General features: G+C 35.7%; 1 protein-coding gene across 8 annotated transcripts in view; it reads right to left on the bottom strand.

Moving 5' to 3' along the window:
* Positions 1-27,198, bottom strand: part of SCLT1 (sodium channel and clathrin linker 1) — a 223,477-nt gene that overhangs the window by 156,723 nt on the left and 39,556 nt on the right. For all 8 annotated transcript variants that reach the window (XR_010345381.1, XR_001110683.3, XR_001110682.3 and 5 more), the window contains exons 3-5: positions 10,454-10,512; positions 9,849-9,921; positions 5,484-5,539 (exon numbers count right to left, since the gene is read on the bottom strand). Coding sequence is in view for 4 of the 8 variants with exons in the window: in XM_064383881.1 (XP_064239951.1) it covers positions 5,484-5,539; positions 9,849-9,921; positions 10,454-10,512 (188 nt within the window). In the remaining 4 variants the exon portion in view is untranslated. The remainder of the gene's footprint in view (positions 1-5,483; positions 5,540-9,848; positions 9,922-10,453; positions 10,513-27,198) is intronic.

The raw sequence follows: 27,198 nt of genomic DNA, 5'->3' as shown, positions 1-27,198 counted from the left end.
ACATGTGGACACAGGAAGAGGAACATCACACACCAAGGCCTACAGTGCGGGGTGGGGATTAAAGGGAGAGAGAGCATTAGGGCAAATATCTAATGCATGCAAGGCTTAAAACCTAGATGATGAGTTGACAGATGCAGTAAACCACCGTGGCACATGTATACTTATGTAACAAACCTGCAAGTTCTGCACAAGTATCCTAGAACTTAAAGTAAAATTTAAAAAAAAAGAATTCAAGTAGTAATAAAGTACTCTGAATAAAATAAAATTGGATAATATAAAAATGAAAGAAGGAAGGGATTGGGAAGAGCAGGGCTAGATAATGTGGTGAGGAATGTCTTCCTGATGAGAGACTGGATGAAGAGAAAAGTCCAGTCCTGGGTAGCTCTGGAGAAATGCATTCAAGGCAGAGGAAACACGTAAAAGGTCCTCAGGTTGAAACTAGTTTACCATGTTTAAAGACGCAAACGTAAGGTCAGGGTGACTAAAGAATAGTAACAAAAGGAAGTTTGATGAGCGGTCTATACATATATAAATACAAAAACATAAACTCAATTATAAACAGAGACATACAGAGAAACCAGTTTAGTTCTAAATTTTCAGGATACTATTAAAATATATATTTAAAACTTCATAGTTAAAGTTTAGGCAGATAGGATTCTGGTGGGCTTTGGGGAATGGTCTTCTTCACAATATAATGACTTTGAGTAGCACCAGAACAGTGGCGTTGACCATGTAATCTCAGAGATTTCTTTTCTCTTTTTTACTCAAGAATAGATAAAACATTCATAGCACATCTTCTGAAATTATCTAAACAAATCAATTTGAAGGGAGGAGAATAACATTTTCTGGGCCAGCAGTGAAAAATATTGGCTTTATTATTGTTTTTATAAATATATACATGAACTCCTTCCCAAATTTCAAATATGCAATAAACATTTACTATATTGTATTCATAGGATATTGTCAGCACACATGAATGGCATAATTAGGAAAAGTAAAATCAATTTTAATATCATACTATTGATTATCATTAGTCAAATTATGAGAGCACATCAATAAAAAATACGTGCTTAAAAAAATTCCATTTTATAATGCCATTTAAATCTACATTATATTTAGTTGTAATCTTAAAAAAATAAATATGTCTATTAGAAAATAAAAAAATAACAGTATGCCAAATATCACTACATACTAGCTTCATGTATTAAGCACTTTAGGTACTAAATACTAACTTTACAATCCTGTTGAGGTTTTATGTTTCTGTGTTCTAAAGCTATATACATATATATGTGTATATATATAGGCCTAAATAAATATCTTTAGATAGTTTTAAATTTCAAAAAATCCTTTTAGTGACTGTTAAAGACTAGTTTAAGAGATTCTGCTGTGAAAGAACATTGCATGTATCAAGGATTAGTAAACGTTTTCTGTAACGGGCCAGAGAGTAAATAAATATTTTAAGTTTTGTGAGCCATTCAATCTCTGTCAAGACTATTCAACTTCATAATCACATAAAGCAAAGCAGCCATAGACTATATTTAATAAATAAGCATGGCTGTAATCCAATAAATGTTATTTACAAAAAGATGTGGCAGTCCAGAATTGGCCCACAAGCTATAGTTTGTGAACCCCTGACAGATGTAATTAAACCTCTTTATCAGTATGCTTTGGTTACAAGTAATAAAACATCCAACAAATAAATGAGAATAGTCATTTGTATTTTATTGACTAATGTATCTCAAAGCCTTAAATGATGCCTGACATTTAGTAATCACTCAATAGTTGTGAATAAATACTTCTTACTTCACCTAATAGGAAGTTGGAAAGCATATAGTTCCAGATTTGCTTCACCAGCTCAGTAATGTCATTTAAGGACTTTGCAAATGTTTCCTTATGTTTCTATTCTTTTAATCTTCTTGTGTTGCTGATATCTATGCACATAGTTAAAAAAATGACTACAGCAGCTTCACACATCACTTTCCAAAATGACAATGACCAGGAAAAAGGGAAAGCTTTCTTTTTCCCCTCTTTCCTCTTATCAAAGAGAAAAAGCTTTTTCAGAAGCTCCACAACAGACTTTTCCTTTATATCTCACTGGCTAAAACTAGGTCACATGTCCACTTCCAAGCCAATTCCTGGCAAAAAGACATAAAACCTGGTTTAGGTCAATGATTTATTATCTCAGATTGTGGAAGAAGCTCATCCTCCCTGAGCACATTGCTATTGGAATAAAATCAGGGTTATGTGACTATGCATGAAGGAAAAAAACAGCTCTTGTACTGGTAACAGATGATGTCTTCCATACTCTCAACAGTAAAATATAAAATGACAACAATAAAATTTACTTTGTATCTACTTAGTATCAGAAAATGCTGTACATGTATTCATTCAATTATCTTACTCAATTTCCTTCCTCTGGAAAGCTATGAGAGGAGAAAAAAACAGTATTGAGAAAGAAACAAGACAAACCAAAACAAAACAAAAACCTCTATATTCTCAACGTGAAATACGTTTCGAGGATTTAAAAATGGGAGAGAGAATGATATACTAAGAATAAAATACGTATTTTTTTTACCTTTTCCTCAGTCTGACTTTTATAAAATGACTTCATTATTTCCTATTTGTAGTAAATTCTCAGATAGTATACTCTGGTATACAAATGTAAGTATTAAAATTTTTCCAAAACTCAGTAATGTGAAATTGTACGCTATTATATAATCCATGTCATTGCTAGTTTCCATTATTTAGACCTGTCCATGTATATATATTTTAAGGTATTTTCCTTAAAAATAATAAATACTTTTGATTTTGTAGTCCTTAGCTGCAATATATAATTAAAAGTAGGATGTTTCCTAATGACATAATTAGTAGAGTTCACTTTAAAACCTGATAACACTTTCAAGTTACCAAAAGTGTCTTTAATAAGCTTAGAATCTATTTTTTCACACTTTCCTATTGTACTAGGAATAAACATATTCATGAGACATGACAATATTACTATTAAATAGGTGAAGGTAGATTTTAAAGACTGGCTTCAAAAGATCTGGATATGAAAAGAATAATATAAAGTCCAATATAGGAAACAATTAAATGATTATCTCAACCATAAAATACCTTATCTATTCTCAGCACATTAAAATACAAGCTTTATCTAAGTATATTGGTGATTCAGAAATATTTATAATATTCTTTACTAGGAAGAGCATATTCCTGCTTAATAAATATTTTGGAAAAGAATAGTAAATCATAAAAAGTTTCGATTAAAAAAATTTCCCATGGGGAAAAATAAATGAGAAAAACTAAAAGCCCAATTAAAAGATTTAGTTTATTTTGCACTTCAGTAAACACTGTCAGCTTAAATATATGATGTTTTTGGAAATTAGAAGGAAAGAGAACTAATAGAAAATACAAGGAAGAGAGCAAATCATGAAATAGTCAAAGGCAAGACAATTCCATGGGTGTGCTATGTAATTTTAAGAAACAGCATGTATTAATTTAAATATAGCTACACTAAAATAAAAATAAAATTACTATATAATATAGAAGAATGCAAACAAAAGAATGTCAAACTTTAAAAGAGCCCATGTTTTGAATAAATTTAGAACTCAAAACATTTTGGATGTTTAGTCCAGTTAAAAGTCAACAAAAAAAGATATTTCAGAGTTCAGTTCAATTATGTGAATATTATGGGTTAAAGTTAAGAAACTTGGTATGGAAAAGCTTTAAACATTTTTTAGTAGCAAATGTAAGAGAAGATCTCTATTACGTTAGACTGAGAAAGGACTTCATAAAGGAGATACAAAGAACAATAACCACAGGAGAAAGTGAGAGATTCAAATACTTTAAATTAAAAAAAAAAAAAAAAAAACAAGAAAAAAAATTCTCTTCACCAAACACACTACAATCTGGGAATATACATTTGAAACACCTATTATGGAGTGTGTTATATGAACCACTGGTATTCATTATTTATTTCCATCCCCTTCCATATTCTGGCCTCTGTCACAGGGGCAGAAAGTCTAAAACTACATTTCCCAGATGTCTTCCAGGTGAAGTTGTGGATAAGATTAAAATTTTACCAGTGAGAAGCATTTAAGGGAGATATAGAAGGCAGAAGTGAGCTGAGACCATTTTTTCTGTTGCTATCGCTGCTGATAAGCCAAACTGGATAGATACAAGTGTCTCTTGTAGTCAATATCCTATGGCCCTTTTTCCAGTATTTGGTTTTATGGAAATGATGCTGCCATGGTAGCAATAGAGATGGTGGTAGCACTATAAATTGCTGACCTCAAGATTATAGTCTCTGAAGTGTAACTGTAAAGCCAATGATTTAGTAGCACTTAAATGTAAGTGAATTAAGTCCTTTCTTATTGAAATTTCTAGAATGTTATTGTTTACTGCATTAAGACTGACTGGCACATCAACAGACTTTCAGAATACAGATCACATAATGTACTTTGACAATTTAATAACGAAAAGCTAAGTAGAAAAGGGGAAAATATGTGAACAAGCATTTTATGAGAAAAGAAAACCACATGGGTAAATAAACATAAAAAATGGTCAACAATATTGGTATTCAGGAAAATGCAAATTAAAACCACAATAAAAAATATTTAAGTTAAAATGATAAAAATTAAGAAGCTTGACAAGACCTACAGATATTAAAAGATATGGATCAATATAAACTCATAAATATCACTGGTAAGAATATAAATTGGTATAGCTACTTTGGAAATTAGGTTGATGTTATATTGCAAAATTGAAATTCATATAGCCTATAATCCAGCAACTTCCTTCCTTGAAACTCTTGCATTTGTGTATGTTATTGGACAAAAAAAATTAAGTCCCAGAACACTAGACTATACCATTTTTCTATAGTCTTTAAAAATGTAAAACCAAACAGTATATTGTTTGGAGATACACACACCTATAAAAAACTGTAAAAGTAAGGGAATGATAAACATGAAATTCAAGATAGTGCTTATCTCTGGCAGAGAGATAGAGAAGGATGGGAAATAGAAGAAAAACATGGATAAATGCACCAGTATTGGTAATATTTTAACAAGTTTTCATTTTATCAATATGTTTTTCTAACATACATACATATTATACACTACACTATTGATTGCTAATATTTGTAAGGTGCTTATTTTGTACCCTACTCCAAGCACTTACTTTATCCCTTACAGTCAGCCCCATGAAACAGGTTCTATTACTACCTCTGATTTATAGAAGAGGAAACTAATGCAGAAAGAGAAGTAACTTGTCCAGGGTCACACAGCTAATAAGTAATCAAGCCTGGAGTCAAATAGAAATCAGGCCCCAGAGTCCACATTCTTTATTATTTTTTTCTTTTTTTTTCCCATCCCCCGCAGAGTCCACATTCTTAACCATTAATACTATAGCTATCAAATATCAAATAACAAAAATAAAAATTACCTAAGACAATGATAAAAGATAGAACCAATAGTTAATTAATTTACCTTTCATTTTCCTTGATGACATTTTCAAGTTGTAGTTTCATCTCACCCACCTGCTTCTGAAAGAATAAAATATGGTGTGGCAATACATTTTCCAGACAATTAGATCCCCATTAAGTAGACCACTCGTGTAAGCAATCAGATTCTGACACTAGTCTACAGATAAGAAAGACTTATTCTTTATTTCTAACAAGGGATAATTAATATGGATAGTTAATACACAGAACACAATAAACATTCATTTTAAATAGAATATAAATAAAATAGAAATATTTTATGTAACACAGTGAGAAATATTTATAAATGTAATTCCTATGATCTGTAGTTGTGAAAAACAAATGAAAGATATTCCTCAGTATGTCACTACAACAAATACCAGATGGTTACTTTATCTTGAATGTATATCTTAGTTACCTCACCTCAGTTTAGGTGAAGTCCATATAAGCATATATATTTTTCTAGTATTTCAAAAGGTAAAATGCTAACAATAAAGAAGAAAATGGAGGTCTTTTTTAGGAGTCATTCATTCAGTCTCTGATTCACTACCTTCATTAACTATCTAAACTCTCTGTACCATACAAAGCTGCTAAGGTAAACAGACAGGCTCACTGAAAAAGAGTAGGAAAGATTGGAAAAAAAAAACCTAACTAAAATACAAGGAAGAAAAAAATGTACACTAGAAAGGGAATTAAATGAAGGTCTGATTAATGCTCTCTGAAGGAGCAAAAGATGTTAGGATTTGAAAAGAAAAGGATGAGCATTTAAAGTAGGTGGAAATATGAGTAAAAACAAAATAGCAGAAAATAAGTGGTCAACTCTCAGTAAGTCTGAATGAGCAAGTGGAGAGCAGGAAAAAAAAAAAAACCCTGAATTTACATGTAAAAGGATGTAAAAATCTCACTTAAAACTGTAATCAATTTATGATTGTGTATTAGTCTTGATTGTGCTTCCTAGGCTAATGGAGAGAAGCTAATCCTAGAGTACACCTTTGCAAGGGACAGGTGGAACAGGCAGTTCTCCAAGCCTTTTTCTCTCCCTTTCAACCAGAGAAGATCAAGGCAGCTTGGTCTAGGAGATCAGCAATAGCAAATTCTAACTATAAATTTGCTTTGAAAGGTGAACTTTTCCAAGGTCTCCATTATGCCTGAAACACAATTAAACCAATATGAATTAATTCACTACTACATAATTGAGCGCTGACCATATATGGAGTGATATAGTGAGAAAGAGAGGTACAGGGTTTTGAAAATGCCATGGCAAGAGGTTTGGATTTATTGTAGCAATTACATTAATTTTATAATTTTTAAAGGAAGTGATCTTTTTTTTTTCCTGAGATGGGGTCTCACTGTTTCCTACGCTAGAAGGTGAGAGCATGATCGCAGCTCACTGCAGTCAATAAATTGATCTTTAAAAGTTGCAAAACCTTAAAGACTATTTATTACTCCTAAATAATTATGTAAGATATATATTCACTAGCTAAGACTAAAGATGGATCGTAATATTCACACTAGAAATTTCTTATGTAAAATATTTCAAAATATTTATATTTGGCAGGAAGTGAAATCCATATAGTATTTCTCATATCATCAAATTCTTCCCTACTATTTACATTTTCTGGCAGAAAATCTTCCATATAGAGAATTAGACTGCTACTTTTTCTGCTTTGGAGATATACTATTTTTTGACTAGGTCAAAAAGTCATACGAACTAGTCCTTCTAATCAATCACATCTCTCTAAGCAACGATTCTTAGCTGTCAACATTTTTTTTCTTTAAAAAAAGGAGCAATTATTTTTATCATCATAGACTCTTTGGCTTTCTAGCATAGTTTATTTTTCTCATAATTAATTCAGTGACCACCCTTTGGTGGTAAAGAACGCCAAATGGAAACACAAAGTTAAACATCTTAGTAAAATGGCTGATTAAAGAAATACATGAATCAGATTATAAAAATTTAAAAGAATTTAATTTCAAGATAATTAGCTATTCTATGTCATAACAACCAAAGTATATAATATAGGAATTTAGAGAGAGTAAATTCAGCAGAAACTTTAGATTCACTAGTCCTAAAAATAAAAGCAAAATATCATTTGTGCAAAAGAGAGCTTTCTGTTGCTCTTTGTCAACTAGAAAGATTTAAAGACATTACTGTGCTTGTCATAAATTTAAATGACTACAAGCTAAAAAATACACAGTAAAGACCAGGAAAAGACTTTATGATAAAACAGACACTGTAAGTTTAATGGAATGCTTTTATTTGAAATTTGAGTCTATAGGACAACTTTGTACATTTATGTATTTGAAAAATAACCTTGGAAATGAAAGCCTACACAATTCCAAATGCAGTAAAAGAACCTAACTTTATTTTTATAAATTGGAAGTATTACGTATTATGTGTTCTTTTAGTAAAACTACATATCAATGCATTAATTGATAAATAAGGGATTGTTAAGCTAGCTCTAATCATCTTATTCCCATAAGCCCTGGCATTTAGTCATTCATTAAATATTTAAGGACCTACTATGTGCTACACTTGAACGTATACAGTACAATCCCTTCATGCCCATGCATAAAAAGAAAAGGAAGTAAGGGAGAAAGTGCTTAGTGTCTGCCACACACACAGCCCCATTCTGAGAAAATCAGTCTCAGGGGTTGCTTTAATATATATTTTATTTATTTATTTATTTATTTATTTATTTATTTATTTATTTATTGAGACAGAGTCTCACTCTCTTGCTCAGGCTATAGTGCAGTGGCACGATCTTGGCTTAATGCAGCCTCCATCTCCCGGGTTCAAGTGATTCTCCTGCCTCAGCCTCCCAAGTAGCTGGGATTACAGTTGTGTGCCTCCATAATTGGCTAATTTTTGTATTTTTAGTAGAGACAGGGTTTCACTATGTTGACCAGGCTTGTCTTCAACTCTTGATCTCGAGCATTCTGTGTGCTTCGGCTCCCCAAAGTGCTGGGATTACAGACGTGAGCCACCACGCCTGGCTGGGTTGCTTTAATATAAAGTCATTATACTCTCTTTCATTTGCATTAATGAAAGCCAACTCTGCTACCCTTGCCACAACCATATTCATCCAGGAATTGGAATTAAATAAAATATAATCATGAGTATATTCAAGCTCTGATGAAGAGAGGTCACTGCCTCCTGATAGGCTTAGCTTGAGACATATAAGTTCTATTTAAGAAATACTTCTATTATATTGTTATCCCAGTATCAGAAAGGTCAAAATTTTAGGGAAAAATGTTAAAGACATTTTCAGATCAAAGAAACACATTATAAATATTAAGTATACTCTAAACATGTAGCTGACTGAAACTCAAATTGTACCCTAAACAATTTTGTGCTATTATTCTAGTTCTCCATAAGCCTACTACACATCCTAGTTCAAGCGGCCCTGAGACCCAAAATGATAATCCATTCTGCAAGTAATGGGAAATGCAGATAGAATGAGGTAAGAAGGAAGGTCTAAAAGGATGAGAGGCAGTTTTATGTTAAAGAGAGAGAGATGTAAGCAAATAATGAGATTAAGAGATTCTTCTAAGCATCTAAGAAATACTTCAAGCAAGATAGCAAGAGCAAGGAAATACTGAATTAAAAGACAAAACTAAGGAGAATCTTGACTTTTTTCTTTGAGACAAGATCCAGTTCTGTTGACTAGACTGGAGTACAGTGGCTTCACCACAGCTCACTGCAGCCTCAACCTCCCAGGCTCAAGCGATTCTCTCACTTCAGCCTTCTGAGTAGTTAGGACCACAGACGCATATCACCACACCCAACTAACTTTTTTTTTTTTAAGAGATAGGGTCTCACTACGTTACCTAGGCTGGTTTCAAGCTCCTAGGCTGAAATGATCCTCCCACCTTAGCTTCCCAAAGTGCTGGGATTATAGGCATGAGCTACTGTATCCAGCTAGAATAGAATCTTTAAACATATGCACATATATACATGCACTCATATTTACAGAGGGCCATCAATTAGTTACAGCAAATATTGTCTTCCTCATCAATGTCTTTTTAAAAAGAGGGAGTCTATTTTACTTTTTATTTATTATTAAAAAAATGTTTTTGAGACAGAGTCTTGCTCTATCACCCAGGCTGGAGTGCAGTGGCACGATCCTGGCTCGCTGCAAACTCCGCCTCCTGGGGTCAAGTGATTCTCTTGCCTCAGCCTCCCAAGTAGCTGGAATTATAGGTGCACATCACCAGGCCCAGCTAATTTTTTTGTATTTTTAGTAGAGATGGGATTTCACCATGCTGGCCAGGCTGGTCTCAAACTCCTGACCTTGTGATCTGCCCACCTCGGCTACTCTTTATTTTCATAATAAAATATTTAAAAAGCCTCATAACTATGATTTCATACCTGATAATATTTCAGCTGCCCATTTAGTTCTTCTAGATGCTTATCATACTCAGTAATAAGAGGAGCTAAAAAGCTAAAAAAAAAAAGACAATAAAAATATAGCATATTCTGTTCCATCTAGTTTAATAAATATGTAACAAGTAAAATAAATTACACATAAAAATTTTATGTTTAGTTTACCTATGCAATCAATACTTTTCCTTTTTTTTCAAAACCGGAAGTTTTAAATATTTGCACAATTACTACTTTGGGATGAAAAATTCTTTGTTGTGGGGTGGCTAGTCTGTGCATTGAAGGATGTTTAACAGCATCCTTGGCCTCTACCCATTAGATGGCAGCAGCAGCCCCACTTTCCACAGTAGTGACAAGCAAAAATGTTTCCAGACGTTTGCCAAATATCTCCTGAGGAAACGAGTAAAATCGTTCCTCACTGAGAACTAATTTTATAGACCCTGTAATACTTGCTTTTTCTTGTAAATATCAAGAACAAAGCATTTAAACTTAATAACAGCAGACCATAGACAAACATTTCTGATACTAAAAGAATTGTTTTAATGATAATTAAATATAACTAAGAAAATGATATTTTTCTGGTAATACTTTACCTTTGGTCAAATGCTAGGTTTTCAAATCTGTCGCCTCCTTCTCCTTTGCAGATAACTTTCTATAACAGAGAATGTGCATCTTAAAATGTTTTCTCACATCATTCTAGACAAAATTGACAGTGATTTAACATTAAATGCAATTAAATTTTTACAGCCTTAGAAAATCTATTTATGTAATTCAAAATGAGAGAAAAAGAAAAAATAACAAGCTCAATTGATATTGAAATGTATTTGTTAAATTTAACACCCATGCATAATAAAAACCACTGGCAAATTAGAAATTTGAGGAATTTTTCTTAACTTGATAAAAATATCTGCCAGAAATCTACATCAATTACAATTTAAAGGTTGAAAAGCAAGATACAAGGCTATTATTATTTACTAACGATTTGGCCACTTACCTAAAAACTCAGTATAATCTACCAATTATTAGAACCAGTAAGAGAATACACTAAAAGTTACCATACAGAAGATGAACACTTAAAAAAAATTCAGTAGCTTTTTTAAATACCAGCAATAATGAGAAAACGTAATAGAAAAAATCCTATTCACTACTATGACAAAGAATATCTGGGAGTAAAGCAAACAAAAAATGGTATAGGAACTTATTGAGAAAATTAGCTTTACTAAAGGATATTAAAGGAAATCTAAACAAACATGGTACTATAACATTCATATATGTGTTCAATGGTCAATATTTTGAGTATGTCAGTTCTCTAAAATTCACTGCAACTTCATTGCATTGAAAAATGAAGTTCCAATAGAATAATTTATAACACTTAATCTTAAATAAATCCTAAAGTTCCATGAATGGGTAAGTGTGCAAAATTAGCCAAAATAATCTTGCCAAAAAAAAGGAAAAGAAAAAAGAAAGAGGGAAAAACTTGGCTTATTACATAGCAAAACACCACAATGCTACAGCAATTTAAACAGTATGCTATAGATACAGTAACAAATACAACAGTATACCAAACCCAGAAATAGATTCAAGCATTTACAGGCATGTGGTATATAAAAGAAGAGGAATTATAATTGAATGGACAAAGTACTGCTATCCAACAAATAGCATTGGATAACAAAATAAAATTAGATTCCAGCACACACTAAATAGAAAAATAAATTATAGATAAAAATCCAAATATTGTTAAAATTTTAACAATGATTGCAAGAAAATGCATTATTGACCTTGAGTTAGACAATGATTTCTTAACTTCACAATTGCAGAAATTTTTATCTGTTTTGTTCACAAATATCCCAAGAAGCACCTGCCATGCTTGTTTGCTCAAATTACATTTGTTAGCTGGAAGACACCAGGAAAAAAAACCTATAAATGGAAAGACTGACACATTTTACAACATTCAAATTTAAAACTTCCATACAGCTAAAGACACCATAAGCAAAGTGAGAAGACCATAAGCAAAGTTAAAAGACAGTATAGCAAACCCAGAAATAGATTCAAGCATTTATAGGTAGGTGTATAGCATTTGTAACACAACCAGAAATTTAGTATCTATGGAGTATGGAGAAACATTTAAACACAAGAGGTACCATGTTGTTCATGGAGCCTTTGCTATAAAACATGGCTAACAAAATGTCTTTTAACAGAATAAATAAAAAATGATACAATAGAATCCCATAAGTAGTGCAAAAATTAAATTTATATGTCTCAAAATAGATATATCATAAAAAACAAAGAAGTTATTTCTTGGGGTGGAGAGAAGAAAATTAGACACAGAAGAAAGGTGTTCAAAGAGATGACGAAAAGCATCTATCGCTAAAAGCATCTGTAATATTCTGGCTTTTTTTTTTTTTGAGACGGAGTTTCGCTCTTGTTACCCAGGCTGGAGTGCAATGGTGCAATCTCGGCTCACCGCAACCTCCACCTCCTGAGTTCAGGCAATTCTCCTGCCTCAGCCTCCCGAGCAGCTGGGATTACAGGCACGCGCCACCGTGCCCAGATAGTTTTTTGTATTATTAGTAGAGGCGGGGTTTCACCATGTTGACCAGGATGGTCTTGATCTCTTGACCTCGTGATCCACCCGCCTCAGCCTCCCAAAGTGCTGGGATTACAGGCGTGAGCCACCGCGCCCGGCCATATTCTGGCTTTTTGAAGGGAGAAAGTATTCATGATCACATATATATTAAAGAGTAATTTTAAAATATAACTCTAGCCTCTGATTTCTAAAGTTTCACTTAATTAATTTTTGACATCTTTACTCTGTAAATACTTATTTACTTTCTATGTGCAAGGGCCCATGGTAGGTACAATAAATAATACAAAGATGAACAAACAATTCATAGTCCTTATCCACTGAATGGATCGTAGAGTTATAGGAAAAACAGGCAAATAAGCAAGAGCAATAATAAGAATAAAGACATACCATGAAAGAGGCATAGAACGGTGAGAATGAGATGAAAGGAAGTTAATCAAAACTGTTTTTATTCAAGTACTACCTACATACAGAAGATACACAAATTATAAGTATAGAGCTAAATAATTTTCTTAAAGTGAATATATTCATGTAACCAGATCTCAAATCAAGCAACAAAGTACAAGTATTCCTCACTTTGTATATTGGTATCAATGTCTTCATTTTACACAGTTCTGTGGAAACATCAAATCCAAGTAGGGACAAAGTTCTGATACACACAAGTTTTAGTTAACATGGTACTACAAAAAGTGAGAACTACTTAAATGACCAACAACCCCCAAACCCCTAAGTCACTACCCCCAGGTTCCATGTGGAACCCAAATCCTGACTTCTAAGAGTAGAAAATCATTTTGCCTGTTTTGAAAAAATTTAAAGAAATATAACCATACAGCATATTTTCTCTTATGTGTGGCTTCTTTTGCTCACCATTGGGTTTGTGAGATTTATTCCTACTGCTGCAAGTAATTTTGGTTAGTTCATTCTTATTGACTATACTATTTCACTTTATAGATATGCCACAATATATTTATGCCTTCTATTATTAAACAAAGTATTTGGGTTGTTCATTATTTGGCTATTATGAATAGTGCTGCTACAAACATTCTTGAAAAGGTCTTTTTGGTACATGCATTTCTGATGGGTATACCTACAGGTAGAAATGATGACTCATAAGGTCTGTATCAGTCAGATCTATAAGAAAATGTCAAACAATTTTGTGAAGTGATCTTAACAATTTACACTCCCACAGTCAGTATATGAGAGCTATTCTACATCTTTGCCAACACTTGGAATTATGCCTTTCACTCTAGCCAGTGGATGTAGTAGTATCTCATTGTGGTTTGAATTTCCATTTATCTGATAATTAATGAAGTTGAACACTCTTTTCTACAGTTATTAAGCATTTTAAATACCCTCTTTTGTGAAGTGATAGTTCAGATCTTTGACCTGCTTCCTAATGGAAACAGTTATTAATTTGATGACATTCTTCATATATTCTAGGGTTTTGCGAGATTACAAATATATTCTCCCATTCCATAGCTTGCCTTTTTAATTTCTTTTTTTCTTTTTTTTTTTTTTTTAATTTTACTTTAGGTTCTGGGGTACATGTGCAGGTCATGCGGCGTTGTTGCATAGGTGCATACATAACCAGGTGGTTTGCTGCCTCTATTACCCCTTCATCTATATCCGGCATTTCTCCCCATGTTATCCCTCCCCATGCTCCCTCTTACACTGTCCCTCCCCTAGCCGCCCCCCCAACTATCTCCAGTGAGTGATGCTCCTCTCCCTGAGTCCACATGTTCTCATTGTTCAGCACCTGCCTATGAGTGAGAACATGCAGTGTTTGGTTTTCTGTTCTTGTGTCAGTTTGCTGAGTATGATGGCTTCCAGATTCATCTAAGTCCCTAGAAAGGACATGAAATCATTGTTTTTTACGGCTGCATAGTATTCTATGGGGCATATGTGTCACATTTTCTTTTTCCAGTCTATCATTGATGGGCATTTGGGTTGGTTTCGGGTCTTTGCTATTGTACACAGGGCTATAATGAACATACGTGTGCATGTGTCTTTATAATAGAACAATTTATAGTCCTTTGGGTATGTACCCAGTAATGGGATTGCTGGGTCAAATGGAATTTCTATTTCTAGATCCTTGAGAACTGTCTTCCACAATGGTTGAACTAATTTACACTCCCACCAACAGTGTAAAAGTATTCCTATTTCTCCACATCCTCTCCAGCATCTGTTGTCTCCAGACTTTTTAATGATCACCATCCTAACTGGCGAGAGATGATAACCTCAATGTGGTTTTGATTTGCATTTCTCTAATGACCAGTGATGATGAACACTTTTTCATATGTTTCTTGGCCTCATATATGTCTTCTTTTGAAAAGTGTCTGTTCATACCCTTTGCCCACTTTTGAATGGGTTTGTTTTATTCTTGTATATCTGTTTTAGTTCATTGTAGATTCTGGATATTAGCCCTTGGTCAGATGAGTAGATTGCAAAAATTTTTTCCCATTCTGTTATTGGTTGCCGGTTCACACTAAGGACTGTTTCTTTTGCTGTACAGAAGCTCTGAATTTTAATTAGATCCCATTTGTCTATCTTGGCTTTTGTGTCATTGCTTTTGGTGTTTTAGTCATGAAGTCCTTGCCTATGCCTATGTCCTGGATGGTTTTGCCTATGTTTTCTTCTAGAGTTTTTATGGTGTTAGGTTTTGTGTTTAAATCTTTAATCCATCTGGAGTTAATTTTACTGTAAAGTGACAGGAAGGGGTCCAGTTTCTGCTTTCTGTACATTGCTAACCAGTTTTCCCAACACCATTTATTAAACATGGAGTCCTTTCCCCATTCTTGTTTTTGTCAGGTTTGCCCAAGATCAGATTGTTGTAGATGTGTGGTGTTGCTTCTGAGGCCTCTATTCTGTTCCACTGGTCTATGTCTCTGTTTTGGTACCAGTACCATGTTGTTTTGATTAGTGTTGCCTTGTAGTATAGTTTGAAGTCCGGCAGTGTGATGCCTTGGGCTTTGCTTTTTTTGCTTAGGATTCTCTTGGCTATGCAGGCTCTCTTGTGGTTCCATATGAAGTTTAAAGTGGTTTTTTTCCAGTTCTGTGAAGGTCATTGGTAGCTTGATGGGAATAGCATTGAATGTATAAATTACTTTAGGCAGTATGACCATTTTCATGATATTAATTCTTCCTAACCATGAGCATGGAATGTTTTTCCATCTGTTTGTGTCCTCTCTTATTTACTCAAGCAGTAGATTGTAGTTCTCCTTGAAGAGGTCCTTTACATCTTTGTTAGTTGTATTCCTAGGTATTTTATTCTTTGTAGCAATTGAATGGGAGTTCGCTCTTGATTTGGCTGTGTGTCTGTTATTGGTATATAGGAATGCTTGTGATTTCTGAACATTGATTTTGTATCTTGAGATTTTGCTGAAGTTGCTTATCAGTTTGAGAAGATTTTGGACTGAGATGATGGGGTCTTCTAAATATACAATCATGTCATCTGCAAATAGAGACAGTTTGACTTCCTCCTTTCCTAACTGAATACCCTTTATTTCTTTTTCTTGCCCGACTGCTTTGGCTAGAACTTCCAATACTATATTGAATACAAGTGGGGAGAGAGGGCATCCTTGTCTAGTGCCTGATTTCAAAGGGAATGCTTCCAGCTTTTGTCTGTTCAGTATGATATTGGCTGTAGGTTTGTCATAAATAGCTCTTATTATTTTATGTTACCATTGATACCTAGTTTATTGAGAGATTTTAGCATAAAGCGCTGTTAAATTTTGTCAAAGGCCTTCTCTGCATCTATTGAGATTATGATATGGTTTTTGTCTTTGGTTCTGTTTATGTGATGGATTACATTTATGGACTTGCATGTGTTGAACCAGCCTTGCATCCCTGGGATGAAGTCTACTTGATCGTGATGAATAAGCTTTTTGATGTGCTGCTGCATTCAGTTTCCCAGTATTTTGTTGAAGATTTTTGTGTCAACGTTCATCATGGATATTGGCCTGAAGTTTTCGTTTTCAGTTGAGTCTCTGCCTGGTTTTGGTAACAGGATGATGTTGGTCTCATAGAATGAGTTACGGAAGATTCCCTCTTTCTGTATTGTTTGGTATAGTTTCAGAAGGAATGGAATCAGCTCCTCTTTGTACATCTGGTAGAATATGGCTGTGAACCCATCTGGACCTGGACTTTTTTTGCTTCGTAGGCTATTGATTGCTGCCTCAACTTCAGCCCTTATTATTGGTCTATTCAGGGTTTCGACTTTTTCCTTGTTTAGTCTTGGTAGAGTGCAAATGTCCAGGAATTTATCCATTTCTTCCAGGTTTACTGGCTTATGTGCATAGAGCTGTGTGTAGTAATCTCTGATGGTAGTTTGTATTTCTGTGCGATTGGTGGTGATATCCCCTTTATCATTTTTTATTGCATCTATTTGATTCTTCTCTCTTTTCTTTTTTATTAGTCTGGCTAGCAGTCTATTTTGTTGATCTTTCAAAAACCAGCTCCTGGATTTATTGATTTTTTGAAGGGATTTTTGTGTCTCTATCTCCTTCATTTCTGCTCTGATCTTGGTTATTTCTTGTCTTCTGCTAGTTTTTGAGTTTTTTTGATCTTGCTCCTCTAGCTCTTTCAATTTTGATGATAGGGTGTCGATTTTAGATCTTTCCTCACTTCTCTGGTGGGCATTTATTGTTATAAATTTTCCTCTTCACACTGCTTTAATGGCATCCCAGAGATTCTGTTGTGTTTTCATTCTGATTGGTTTCAAAGAACATCTTTATTTCTGCCTTCATTTCATTGTTTATCCAGTCAACACTCAGAAGAAGCAAGTTGTTCAGTTTCCCAGTAGTTGTGCAGATTTGAATGAGTTTCTTAATTCTGAGTTCTAAACTGATTGCGCTGTGGTCTGAGAGACTGTTTATTATGATTTCCGTTCTTTTGCATTTGCTGAGGAGTGTTTTGCTTCAATTATGTGGTCATTTTTAGAGTAAGTGCTATGTGGCGCTGAGAAGAATGTATATTCTGTGGATTTGGGGTGCAGCGTTCTGTATATATCTATTAGGTCCCCTTAGTCCAGCTCTGCATTCAAGTCCTGATGTCCTTGTTAATTTTCTGTCTTGTTGATCTGTCTAATATTGAGAGTGGAGTGAAGTCTCCCACTATTATCGTGTGGGAGTCTAAATCTCCTTGTAGGTCAATAAGAACTTGCTTTATCTATTTGGGTGCTCCTGTGTTGGGTGGGTATTTATTTAGGATAGTTAGTTCTTCTTGTTGGATTGATCCTTTTACCATTATGTAATGCCCTTCTTTGTCTCTTTTGATCTTTGTTGGTCTGAAATCCATTTTATCAGAGACTAGGAGACTAGGATTGCAACCCCTGCTTTTATTATTCTCCATTTGCTTGGTAAATCTTCTTCTATCCCATTATTTTGAGTCTATGTGTGTCTTTGTACATGATGCGTTTCCTGAATACAGCACACTGATGAGTCTTGACTTTTTATCCAGTTTACCAGTCTGTGTCTTTTGATTGGGGTGCTTAGGCTGTTTACATTCAATGTTAATATTGTTATGTGTGAATTTGATCCTGCCACTTTGTTACTGGCGGGTTTTCTTGCCAATTAGTTGACTGATTTTCTTCATTGTATTTTTGATCTTTGCCATTTGGTGTGCTTTTGCAGTGGCTATAACTTGTTCCTTTCCATGTTTAGAGTTTTTTTGAGGAGCTCTTGTAAGGCAGGTCTGGTGGTGATGAAATCTCTCAGTAATTGCTTGTCCATAAAGGATTTTATTTCTCTTTCACTTATGAAGCTTAGTTTGGCTGGATATGAAATTCTGGGTTGAAAGTTTTCTTTAAGGATGTTGAATATTGGCCGCTACTCTCTTCTGGCTTGTAGGGTTTCTGTGGAGAGATCCACTGTGAGTCTGATTGGCTGCCCTCTGTGGGTGACCTGTCCTTTCTCTCTGGCTGCCCTTAGCATTTTTTCCTTCATTTCGACCCTGGTGAATCTGATTATGTGCCTCGTGTTTGCTCTTATTGAGGAATATTTTTGTGGAGTTCTCTATATTTCTTGAATTTGAACGTTGGACTGCCTTGCTAAGATGGTGAAGTTCTCCTGGATAATATCTTGGAGCATGTTTTCCAGCTTGGATTCATTCTCCCCATCCTACTCAGGTACAGTGTGATCAAGCATAGATTAGGTCTCTCCACATAATCCCATATTTCTTGGAGGCTTTGTTAACTTCTTTTCACTCTTTTTTCTCTTGTCTTCCTTTCTCTTTTTATTTCATTAAGTTGATCTTCAATCTCTGATATCCTTTCTTCTGTTCCATCGACTTAGCTATTAAAACTTGTGTTTGCTTCACGTAGTTCTCGTGCTGTGTTTTTCAACGCCATCAAGTATTTTATGTTCTTCTCTAAGCTGATTATACTAGTTAGCATTTCATCTAACCTTTTTTCAAGGTTTTTAGTTTCTTTGCATTGGGTTAGGACATGTTCCTTTAGCTCAGAAAAGTTTGTTATTACCCATCTTCTGAAGCCTGTTTCTGTCAATTCATCATACTCTTTCTCGGTCATGTTGCATTCCCATGTTGATGAGGAGTTATGATCCCTTGAAGGAGAAGAGGCGCTCTGATCTTTGATGGTTTCATCTTTTTTACGCTGTTTTTTCCCATCTTGGTGGATTTACCTGGCTCTGATCTCAGGGAGCTGCTTGATGGGGTCACTTGTCTGCCTGTGGAGGTGCTACCGGGTTTCCAATGACTCCTTCAGGTTACTAAGTAGGCTTCCTGTGTCTTTTTTGTTTACACTGGGAGGTTAGGCCCGCCTCTTCTGCTGACCTGGTGGCACTGCTAGGTGGTCAAGACCACCACCCCGTTGCTAGGTAGGCTTCCTGGGTTTTTGGTTAAAACATGAAGCCTAGTCCCGCCTCTTTAATGGTGGGTTGGCCTTTCCTCCACGGAGCTGGATCATTCAGTGTTCAGCTCAGACTGAGGTACTGGCTGCGCAACCCACCAGAATTAGTGCTTCAGCCCTCTGAAGTCTGTGAGGGAGGATAGAGACTCACCCGGCTGCACCATCTGTCTTGCCACTTTCAGCTCCCTCTCTCTCCAGGCAGGGGGAGGGGGCAATAGCTCAGTTTGCAGGCTCTCCTGGCTGGCTGATGGACTTATGTGTTTGCTTAGATCTGTGCAACAATTATTAAACTGTGCAACAATTATTAAATTAAACGGTGTCCTGGATTATTATTCAATTCTGTGCTTATAATTCCTAGCGCTTGACTGGCAAGGATCCCTGGTTCTGTGTATTGCTGAGGCTTTGGGGGAAGTGCTGTATCTGGACTGGGGTGCTGGAGGGGGAGCCTCTGACTCACTGGTCAGATGCACTTTCCGGGTGAAGCAGCACCCCTCCCTACCTCGGTCTGCTCTGCCTGGGCTTTGCTCACTGTCCCACCAAACTGGTTGAAATGTACCTGGTGCCCTGGTTGGAGCTAGGAGATCTCTCGATTTCTGTGTCTCTCTTGCTGGGTGTTGTGCCCCAGAGTTGTGTCTATTTGACCATCTTGTTCCTTTATCACCTTTTTACTTTCTTAATGGTGTCTTAAAACATAAATTCTTTCATTTTTAAGTGGCCCAGTTTGTCCTGTTTAAGCCATCTTGTCTACCATAAGTTCATAAACTTGTTCCCTCAAATTTTGTTATAACAGCTTGATTTTACTGTAACATTTAGATATGCAATCAATTCAGAAGTGACATATAAGAGTAGTTTGGGTAGAGATCAAAATTCATTTTTCTTTATTCTATATGAAAGTCTAGTATGTGTAGAGTTATTTCCCAACTTTATTCTGTTTAACTTGCTTGTTTCCTTGGCCAATATCATACTAACCAAATTATTATAGCTTTACAGTAAATATTAAGATCTGGTAGTATCAGTTTCTCAGAGTAGTTGTTCTGCAAGATTGTCTTAGCTCTTCTTCTCCTTCTATATACATTTTGAAAACATAATAGTTCTATTTTTAGTTTTCAAAGTAACTTCCATACTGTTCTCCACAGTGGCTAAACTAACGTACATTTCTACCAACAGTGTATGAGGGTTCCCCTTTCTCCACATCCTCACCAGCATCCATTACTGCTTGTCTTTAGGATAAAAGCCATTCAAACTGGGGTGAGATGGTATCTCATTGTAGTTTTGATTTGCATTTCTCTAATGATTACTTATGTTTAGCATTTTTTCATATAATTGTTGGTCAGCTGTGTGTCTTTTTTCAGCTCATTTGCTCACTTTTTAATTGGATTTTTCTTTCAACGGTTCAATTGTTTGAGTTCCTTGTATATTCTGATATTTATCTCTTGTCAGATGAACAGTTTTCAAATACTTTCTCCCATTTTGCAGGATTTCTCTTCATTCTGTTGATTGTTTCCTCTACAATACATAACCTTTTAAGACTAATATAATCCCATTTGTCTATTTGTCTATTTTTGTTTTTCTTGCTTGTGCCTTTGAGGTCTTCTCCATAAAATCTTTACCCAGGAAAATTTCCTGAAACATTTATCTTTTTGTCCACCAGTTTCATAGTGTTGAGTATTACATTTTTCAGTCCATTTTGTGTTGATTTTTGTATATGCTAAGAGACAGGGGTGTTTTACTTTTTGCAAATGGATATCCAGTTTTTCCAGCACTATTTTTTTAATTTGCAGATGGTAATTTTTTACTTTTAAGTTCTGGAATGTATGTGCAGAATGTGCAGGTTTGTTACATAGGTATACATGTGACACGGTGGTCTGCTGTACCTATCAACCTGTCATCTAGGTTTTAACCCTGTATGCATTAGGTATTGGTCCTAATGCTCTCCCTCCCCTTATCTGCTACCCCGCGACAGGCCCTGATGTGTGATGTTTCTCTCCCTGTGTCCATGTGTTCTCATTATTCAACTCCCCATTATGAGTGAGAACATGCAGTGTTTGCTTTTCCGTTCCTGTGTTAGTTTGCTGAGGATGATGGTTTCCAGCTTCATGTCCCTGCAAAGGACATGAATTCATTCTTTTATATGGCTGCATAGTATTCCACGGGGTATATGTGCCACATTTTCTTTATCTAGTCTATCATTTATGAGCATTTGGGTTGGTTCCAAGTCTTTGCTTCTGTAAATAGTGCTGCAATAAACATACGTGTACATGTGTCTTTATAGTAGAATGATTCATATTGCTTTGGGTATATAAGTAATGGGATTGCTGAGTCAAGTGGAATTTCTGGTTCTAGATCCTTGAGGAATCACCACACTGTCTTCCACAATGGTTAAACTAATTTACACTCCCACCAGCAGTGTAAAAGTATTCCTATTCCTCTGCAGCCTTGCCAGCATCTGTTGTTTCCTGACTTTTAAATAAATGTCATTCTAACTGATGTGAGATGGTATCTCATTAGGTTTTGATTTGCCTTTCTCTAATGAACGGTGATAATGAGCCTTTTTTCATGTTTGTTGTCCACATGTCTTCTTTTGAGAAGTGTCTGTTCATATCCTTTGCCCACTTTTTGATGTGGTTGTTTTTTTCCTATAAATTTGTTAAAGTTCCTTGTAGATTCCAGATGTTAGAACTTTGTCAGATGGGTAGCTTGCAAAAATTTTCTCCATTCTGTAGGTTGCCTGTTCACTCTGATGATAGTTTCTTTGGCCATGTGGAAGTTCTGTAGTTTAATTGGATCTCATTTGTCAATTTTGGCTTTTGTTGCAATTGCTTTTGGTGTTATAGTAATGAAGTCTTTGCCCATTCCTACATCCTGAATGGTAATGGCTAGGTTTTCCACTGGGAGCGTTTTGGTTTTCGCTTTTACATTTAAGTCTTTGATCCATCTTGAGATAATTTTTGCATAAGGTGTAAAAAAGGGATCCAGTTTCTGTTTTCTGCTTGTGGCTAGCCAGTTTCCCCAGCACCACTTATTAAATAGGTAATTCATTCCCCATTGCTTGTTTTTATCAGGTTTATTGAAGATCAGATGGTTGTAGATGTGTGCTGCTATTTCTGAGGTCTCTGTTGTGTTCCATTGGTCTACATATCTGTTTGGTACCAGTCCCATGCTGTTATGGTAATTGGGGCATTATAGTATAGTTTGAAGTGAGGTAGCACGATGCCTCCAGTCTTTTTGCTTAGGATTGTCTTGGCTATATGGGCTCTTTTTCGTTCCATATGAAATTCAAAGAATTTTTTTTTTCTAGTTCTGTGAAGAAAGTCAATGGCAGCTTGATGAGAATATCAGTGAATCTATAAATTACTTTGTGTAGTATAGCCATTTTCACGATACTGATTCTTCCTATTCATGAGCATGGAATGTTTTTCCATTTGTTTGTGTCCTTTTGAGCAGTGGTTGTAGTTCTCCTTGAAAAGATTCTTCATGTCCCTTGTAAGTTTTATTCCTTAGGTATTTTATTCTCTTTGTAGCAATTGTGAATGGGAGTTCACTCATGTTTTGGCTGTCTACTTGTCTATTATTGGTGTGTAGAAATGCTTGTGATTTTTGCACATTGATTTTATATCCTAAGAAGTTGCTGAATTTGCTTATCAGCTTAAGGAGTTTTTATTATTTTGAGGTATGTTCCGTCGATACCTAGTTTATTGAGAGTTTTTAGCATAAAGGGCTGTTGAATTTTGTCGAAGGCCTTCTCTGCATCAATTGAGATAATCACGTGGTTTTTGTCTTTGGTTCTGTTTATGTGGTGAATTACATTTATAGACTTGCGTATATTGAACCAGCCTTGCATCCCCGGGATGAATCCTACTTGATCATGGTGGATAAGCTTTTTGATGTGCTGTTGCAATCGGCTTGCCAGTATTTTATTGAAGATTTTTGTATCTATGTTCATCATGGATATTGGCCTGTAATTTTCTTTTCTTGTTGAGTCTCTGCCGGGTTTTGGTATTAGGATGATGTTGGTCTCATAAAATGATTTGGGAAGGATTCCTTCTTTTTGGATTATTTGAAATAGTTTCAGTAGGAATGGTACCAGTTCCTCTTTGTATGTCTGGTAGAATTCGGCTGTGAACCCATCTGGACCTGGGCTTTTTTTGGGTGGTAGGCTCTTAATTGCTGCCTCGACTTCAGCCCTTGTTATTGGTCTATTCAGGGTTTCGACTTCTTCCTGGTTTAGGCTTGGGAGGAGGGAACTGTCCAGGAATTTATCCATTTCTTCCAGGTTTTCTAGTTTATGTGCATAGAGTTGTTTGTAATAATCTCTGATGATGGTTTGAATTTCTGTGGCATCTGTGATGATATCCCCTTTATCATTTTTTACTGCATCTATTTGGTTATTCTCTCTTTTCTTTTTTATTAGTCTGGCTAGTGGTCTGTCTATTTTGTTGATCTTTTCAAAAAACCAGCTCCTGGATTTATTGATTTTTTGAAGGGTTTTTCGTGTCTCTATCTCCTTCAATTCTGCTTTGATCTTAGTTATTTCTTGTCTTCTGCTAGGTTTTGAGTTTCTTTGATCTTGCTCCTCTAGTTCTTTCAATTTTGACGATATTTATGACAAACCAACAGCCAATATCATACTGAATGCACAAAAACTGGAAGCATTCCCTTTGAAATCGGGCACTAGACAAGGATGCCCTCTCTCACCACTCCTGTTCAATATAGTACTGGAAGTTCTAGCCAGAGCAATCAGACAAGAAAAAGAAATAAAGGGTATTCAATTAGGAAAGGAGGAAGTCAAATTGTCTCTATTTGCAGACGACATGATTGTATATCTAGAAGACCCTATCATCTCAGCCCAAAATCTCCTGAAACTGATAAGCAACTTCAGCAAAGTCTCAGGATACAAAATCAATGTGCAAAAATCACAAGCATTCCTATACACCAATAATAGACTTAAAGAGAGCCAAATCAAGAACGAACTGCCATTCACAATTGCTACAAAGAGAATAAAATACCTAGGAATACAACTAACAAGGAACGTAAAGGACCTCTTCAAGGAGAACTACAAACCACTGCTCAACGAAATAAGAGAGGACACAAACAGATGGAGAAACATTCCATGTTCATGGTTAGGAAGAATTAATATCGTGAAAATGGCCATACTGCCCAAAGTAATTTACAGATTCAACGCTATCCCCATCAAGCTACCAATGACCTTCCTCACAGAACTGGAAAAAACCACCTTAAACTTCATATGGAACCAAAAGAGAGCCCGCATAGCCAAGTCAATTCTAAGCAAAAAGAACAAAGCAGGAGGCATCACACTACCGGACTTCAAACTCTACTACAAGGCTACGGTAATCAAAACAGCATGGTACTGGTACCAAAACAGAGATATAGACCAATGGAACAGAACAGAGGCGTCGGAGGCAACACAACATATCTACAACCACCCGATCTTTGACAAACCTGATAAAAACAAGCAATGGGGAAAGGATTCCCTGTTCAATAAGTGGTGTTGGGAAAACTGGCTAACCATATGCAGAAAGCAGAAACTCGACCCCTTCCTGACACCTTACACTAAAATTGACTCCAGATGGATTAAAGACTTAAACATAAGGCCTAACACCATAAAAACACTAGAAGGAAACCTAGGCAAAACCATTCAGGACATAGGCGTAGGCAAGGACTTTATGACCAAAACACCAAAAGCATTGGCAACAAAAGCCAAAATAGACAAATGGGACCTAATCAAACTCCACAGCTTCTGCACGGCAAAAGAAACAGTCAATAGAGTGAATCGGCAACCAACAGAATGGGAAAAAATTTTTGCAGCCTACCCATCTGACAAAGGGCTGATATCCAGAATTTACAACGAGCTAAAAAAGATTTACAAGAAAAAAACAAACAAGCCCATTCAAAAATGGGCGAAGGATATGAACAGATACTTTACAAAAGAAGACATACAAGAGGCCAACAAACATATGAAAAAATGCTCATCATCACTGGTCATTAGAGAAATGCAAATCAAAACTACATTGAGATTCCATCTCACGCCAGTTAGAATGGCGATCATTAAAAAATCTGGAGAAAATAGATGCTGGAGAGGATGTGGAGAAATAGGAACACTTTTACACTGTTGGTGGGAGTGTAAATTAGTTCAACCCCTGTGGAAAACAGTGTGGCGATTCCTCAAGGACCTAGAAATAGAAATTCCATTTGACCCAGCAATCCCATTACTGGGCATATATCCAAAGGATTATAAATCGTTCTACTATAAGGACACATGCACACGAATGTTCATTGCAGCACAGTTTACAATAGCAAAGACCTGGAACCAACCCAAATGCCCAACGATGATAGACTGGACAGGAAAAATGTGGCACATATACACCATGGAATATTATGCAGCCATTAAAAATGAGGAGTTTGCGTCCTTTGTAGGGACATGGATGAACCTGGAAACCATCATTCTCAGCAAACTGACACAAGAACACAAAACCAAACACCACATGTTCTCACTCATAGGAGGGTGTTGAACAAGGAGAACACATGGACACAGGGAGGGGAGCACTATACACGGGGGTCTGTTGCTGGGGAGTGGGGGGGGACAGCGGGGGGGGGGAGTTGGGGAGGGATAGCACGGGGAGAAATGCCAGATATGGGTGAGGGGGAGGGAGGCAGCAAATCACACTGCCATGAATGCACCTATGCAACAACTTTGCATGTTTTTCACATGTACCCCAAAACCTAAAATGCAATTTAAAAAAAAAAAAGAAAAAAAAAAGAAAAAAAAAAGGAGTTTTCAGGCTGAGATGATGGGATTTTCTAAATACATAATCATGTCATCTGCAAACAGAGACAATTTGATTTCCTCTCTTCCTATTTGAATTCATTCTCTTTCTCTCTCTCTCTCTCTCTCACCTAATTGCTTTGGCCAGAACTTCCAATACTATGCTGAATAGGAGTGGTGAGCGAGAGCATCCTTGCCTTTTACAGGTTTTCCAGGAAATGTTACCAGCTTTTGGCCATTCAGTAGGATACTGGCTATGGGGTTGTCATAAATAGCTATTATTTTGAGATATGTTTCATCAATACCTAGTTTATTGAGAGTTTTTAAGTATAAAGCAGTGTTGAATTTTATCAAAGACCTTTTCTGCATCTATTGAGATAATCATGTGGTTGTCACTGGCTGTTTATTTGATGAAATATGTTTATTAATTTGCATATGTTGAACCAGTCTTGCGTCATAGGGAAGAAGCTGGCTTAGTTGTGGTGGATAAGCTTTTTGCTGTGCTGCTGGATTCAGTTTGTCAATATTTTATTGAGGATTTTTGCATTAATGTTTATCAGGGATATTGATCTAAAATTGTGTGTGTGTGTGTGTGTGTGTGTGTGTGTGTGTGTGTCTCTCCTAAGTTTTAGATTCAGGATAATGCTGGTCTCACTGAGTTAGGGAGGAGTCCCTCTTTTTCTATTGCTTGGAATAGTTTCAGGAGGAATGAAACCAGCTCTTTTTTGTACCTCTGGTGGAATTTGGCTGTGAATCTGTCTGGTTCCGGGCTTTTTTTTTAGTTGGTAGGCTATTAATTATTGCCTCAATTTCAGAATTTGTTATTGGTCTATTCAGGGATTTGACTTCTTCCTAGTTTAGTCTTGGGAGAGTATATATGTTCAGGAATTTACCCATTTCGTCTAGATTTTCTCATTTATTTGCATAGAGGTGTTTACAGTGTTCTCTGATGGTGGTTTGTATTTCTGTGGGATCACTGGTGATATCCCCTTTATCATTTTTTATAGTGTTTGATTCTTCTCTCTTTTCTTCCTTATTAGCTGGGCTAGCAGTCTATTTTGTAATCTTTAAAAAAAACAGCTCCTGGATTCACTGATTGTTTTGA

This window comes from Aotus nancymaae, unplaced genomic scaffold (genome assembly GCF_030222135.1).
Source record: "Aotus nancymaae isolate 86718 unplaced genomic scaffold, 86718_ANA_hifiasm-v0.15.2.pri h1tg000033l, whole genome shotgun sequence".
NCBI lineage: Eukaryota > Metazoa > Chordata > Mammalia > Primates > Aotidae > Aotus > Aotus nancymaae.
The sequence above is the reverse complement of the archived record's forward strand: the minus strand, read 5'-3'. Positions and strand labels throughout refer to the sequence as shown.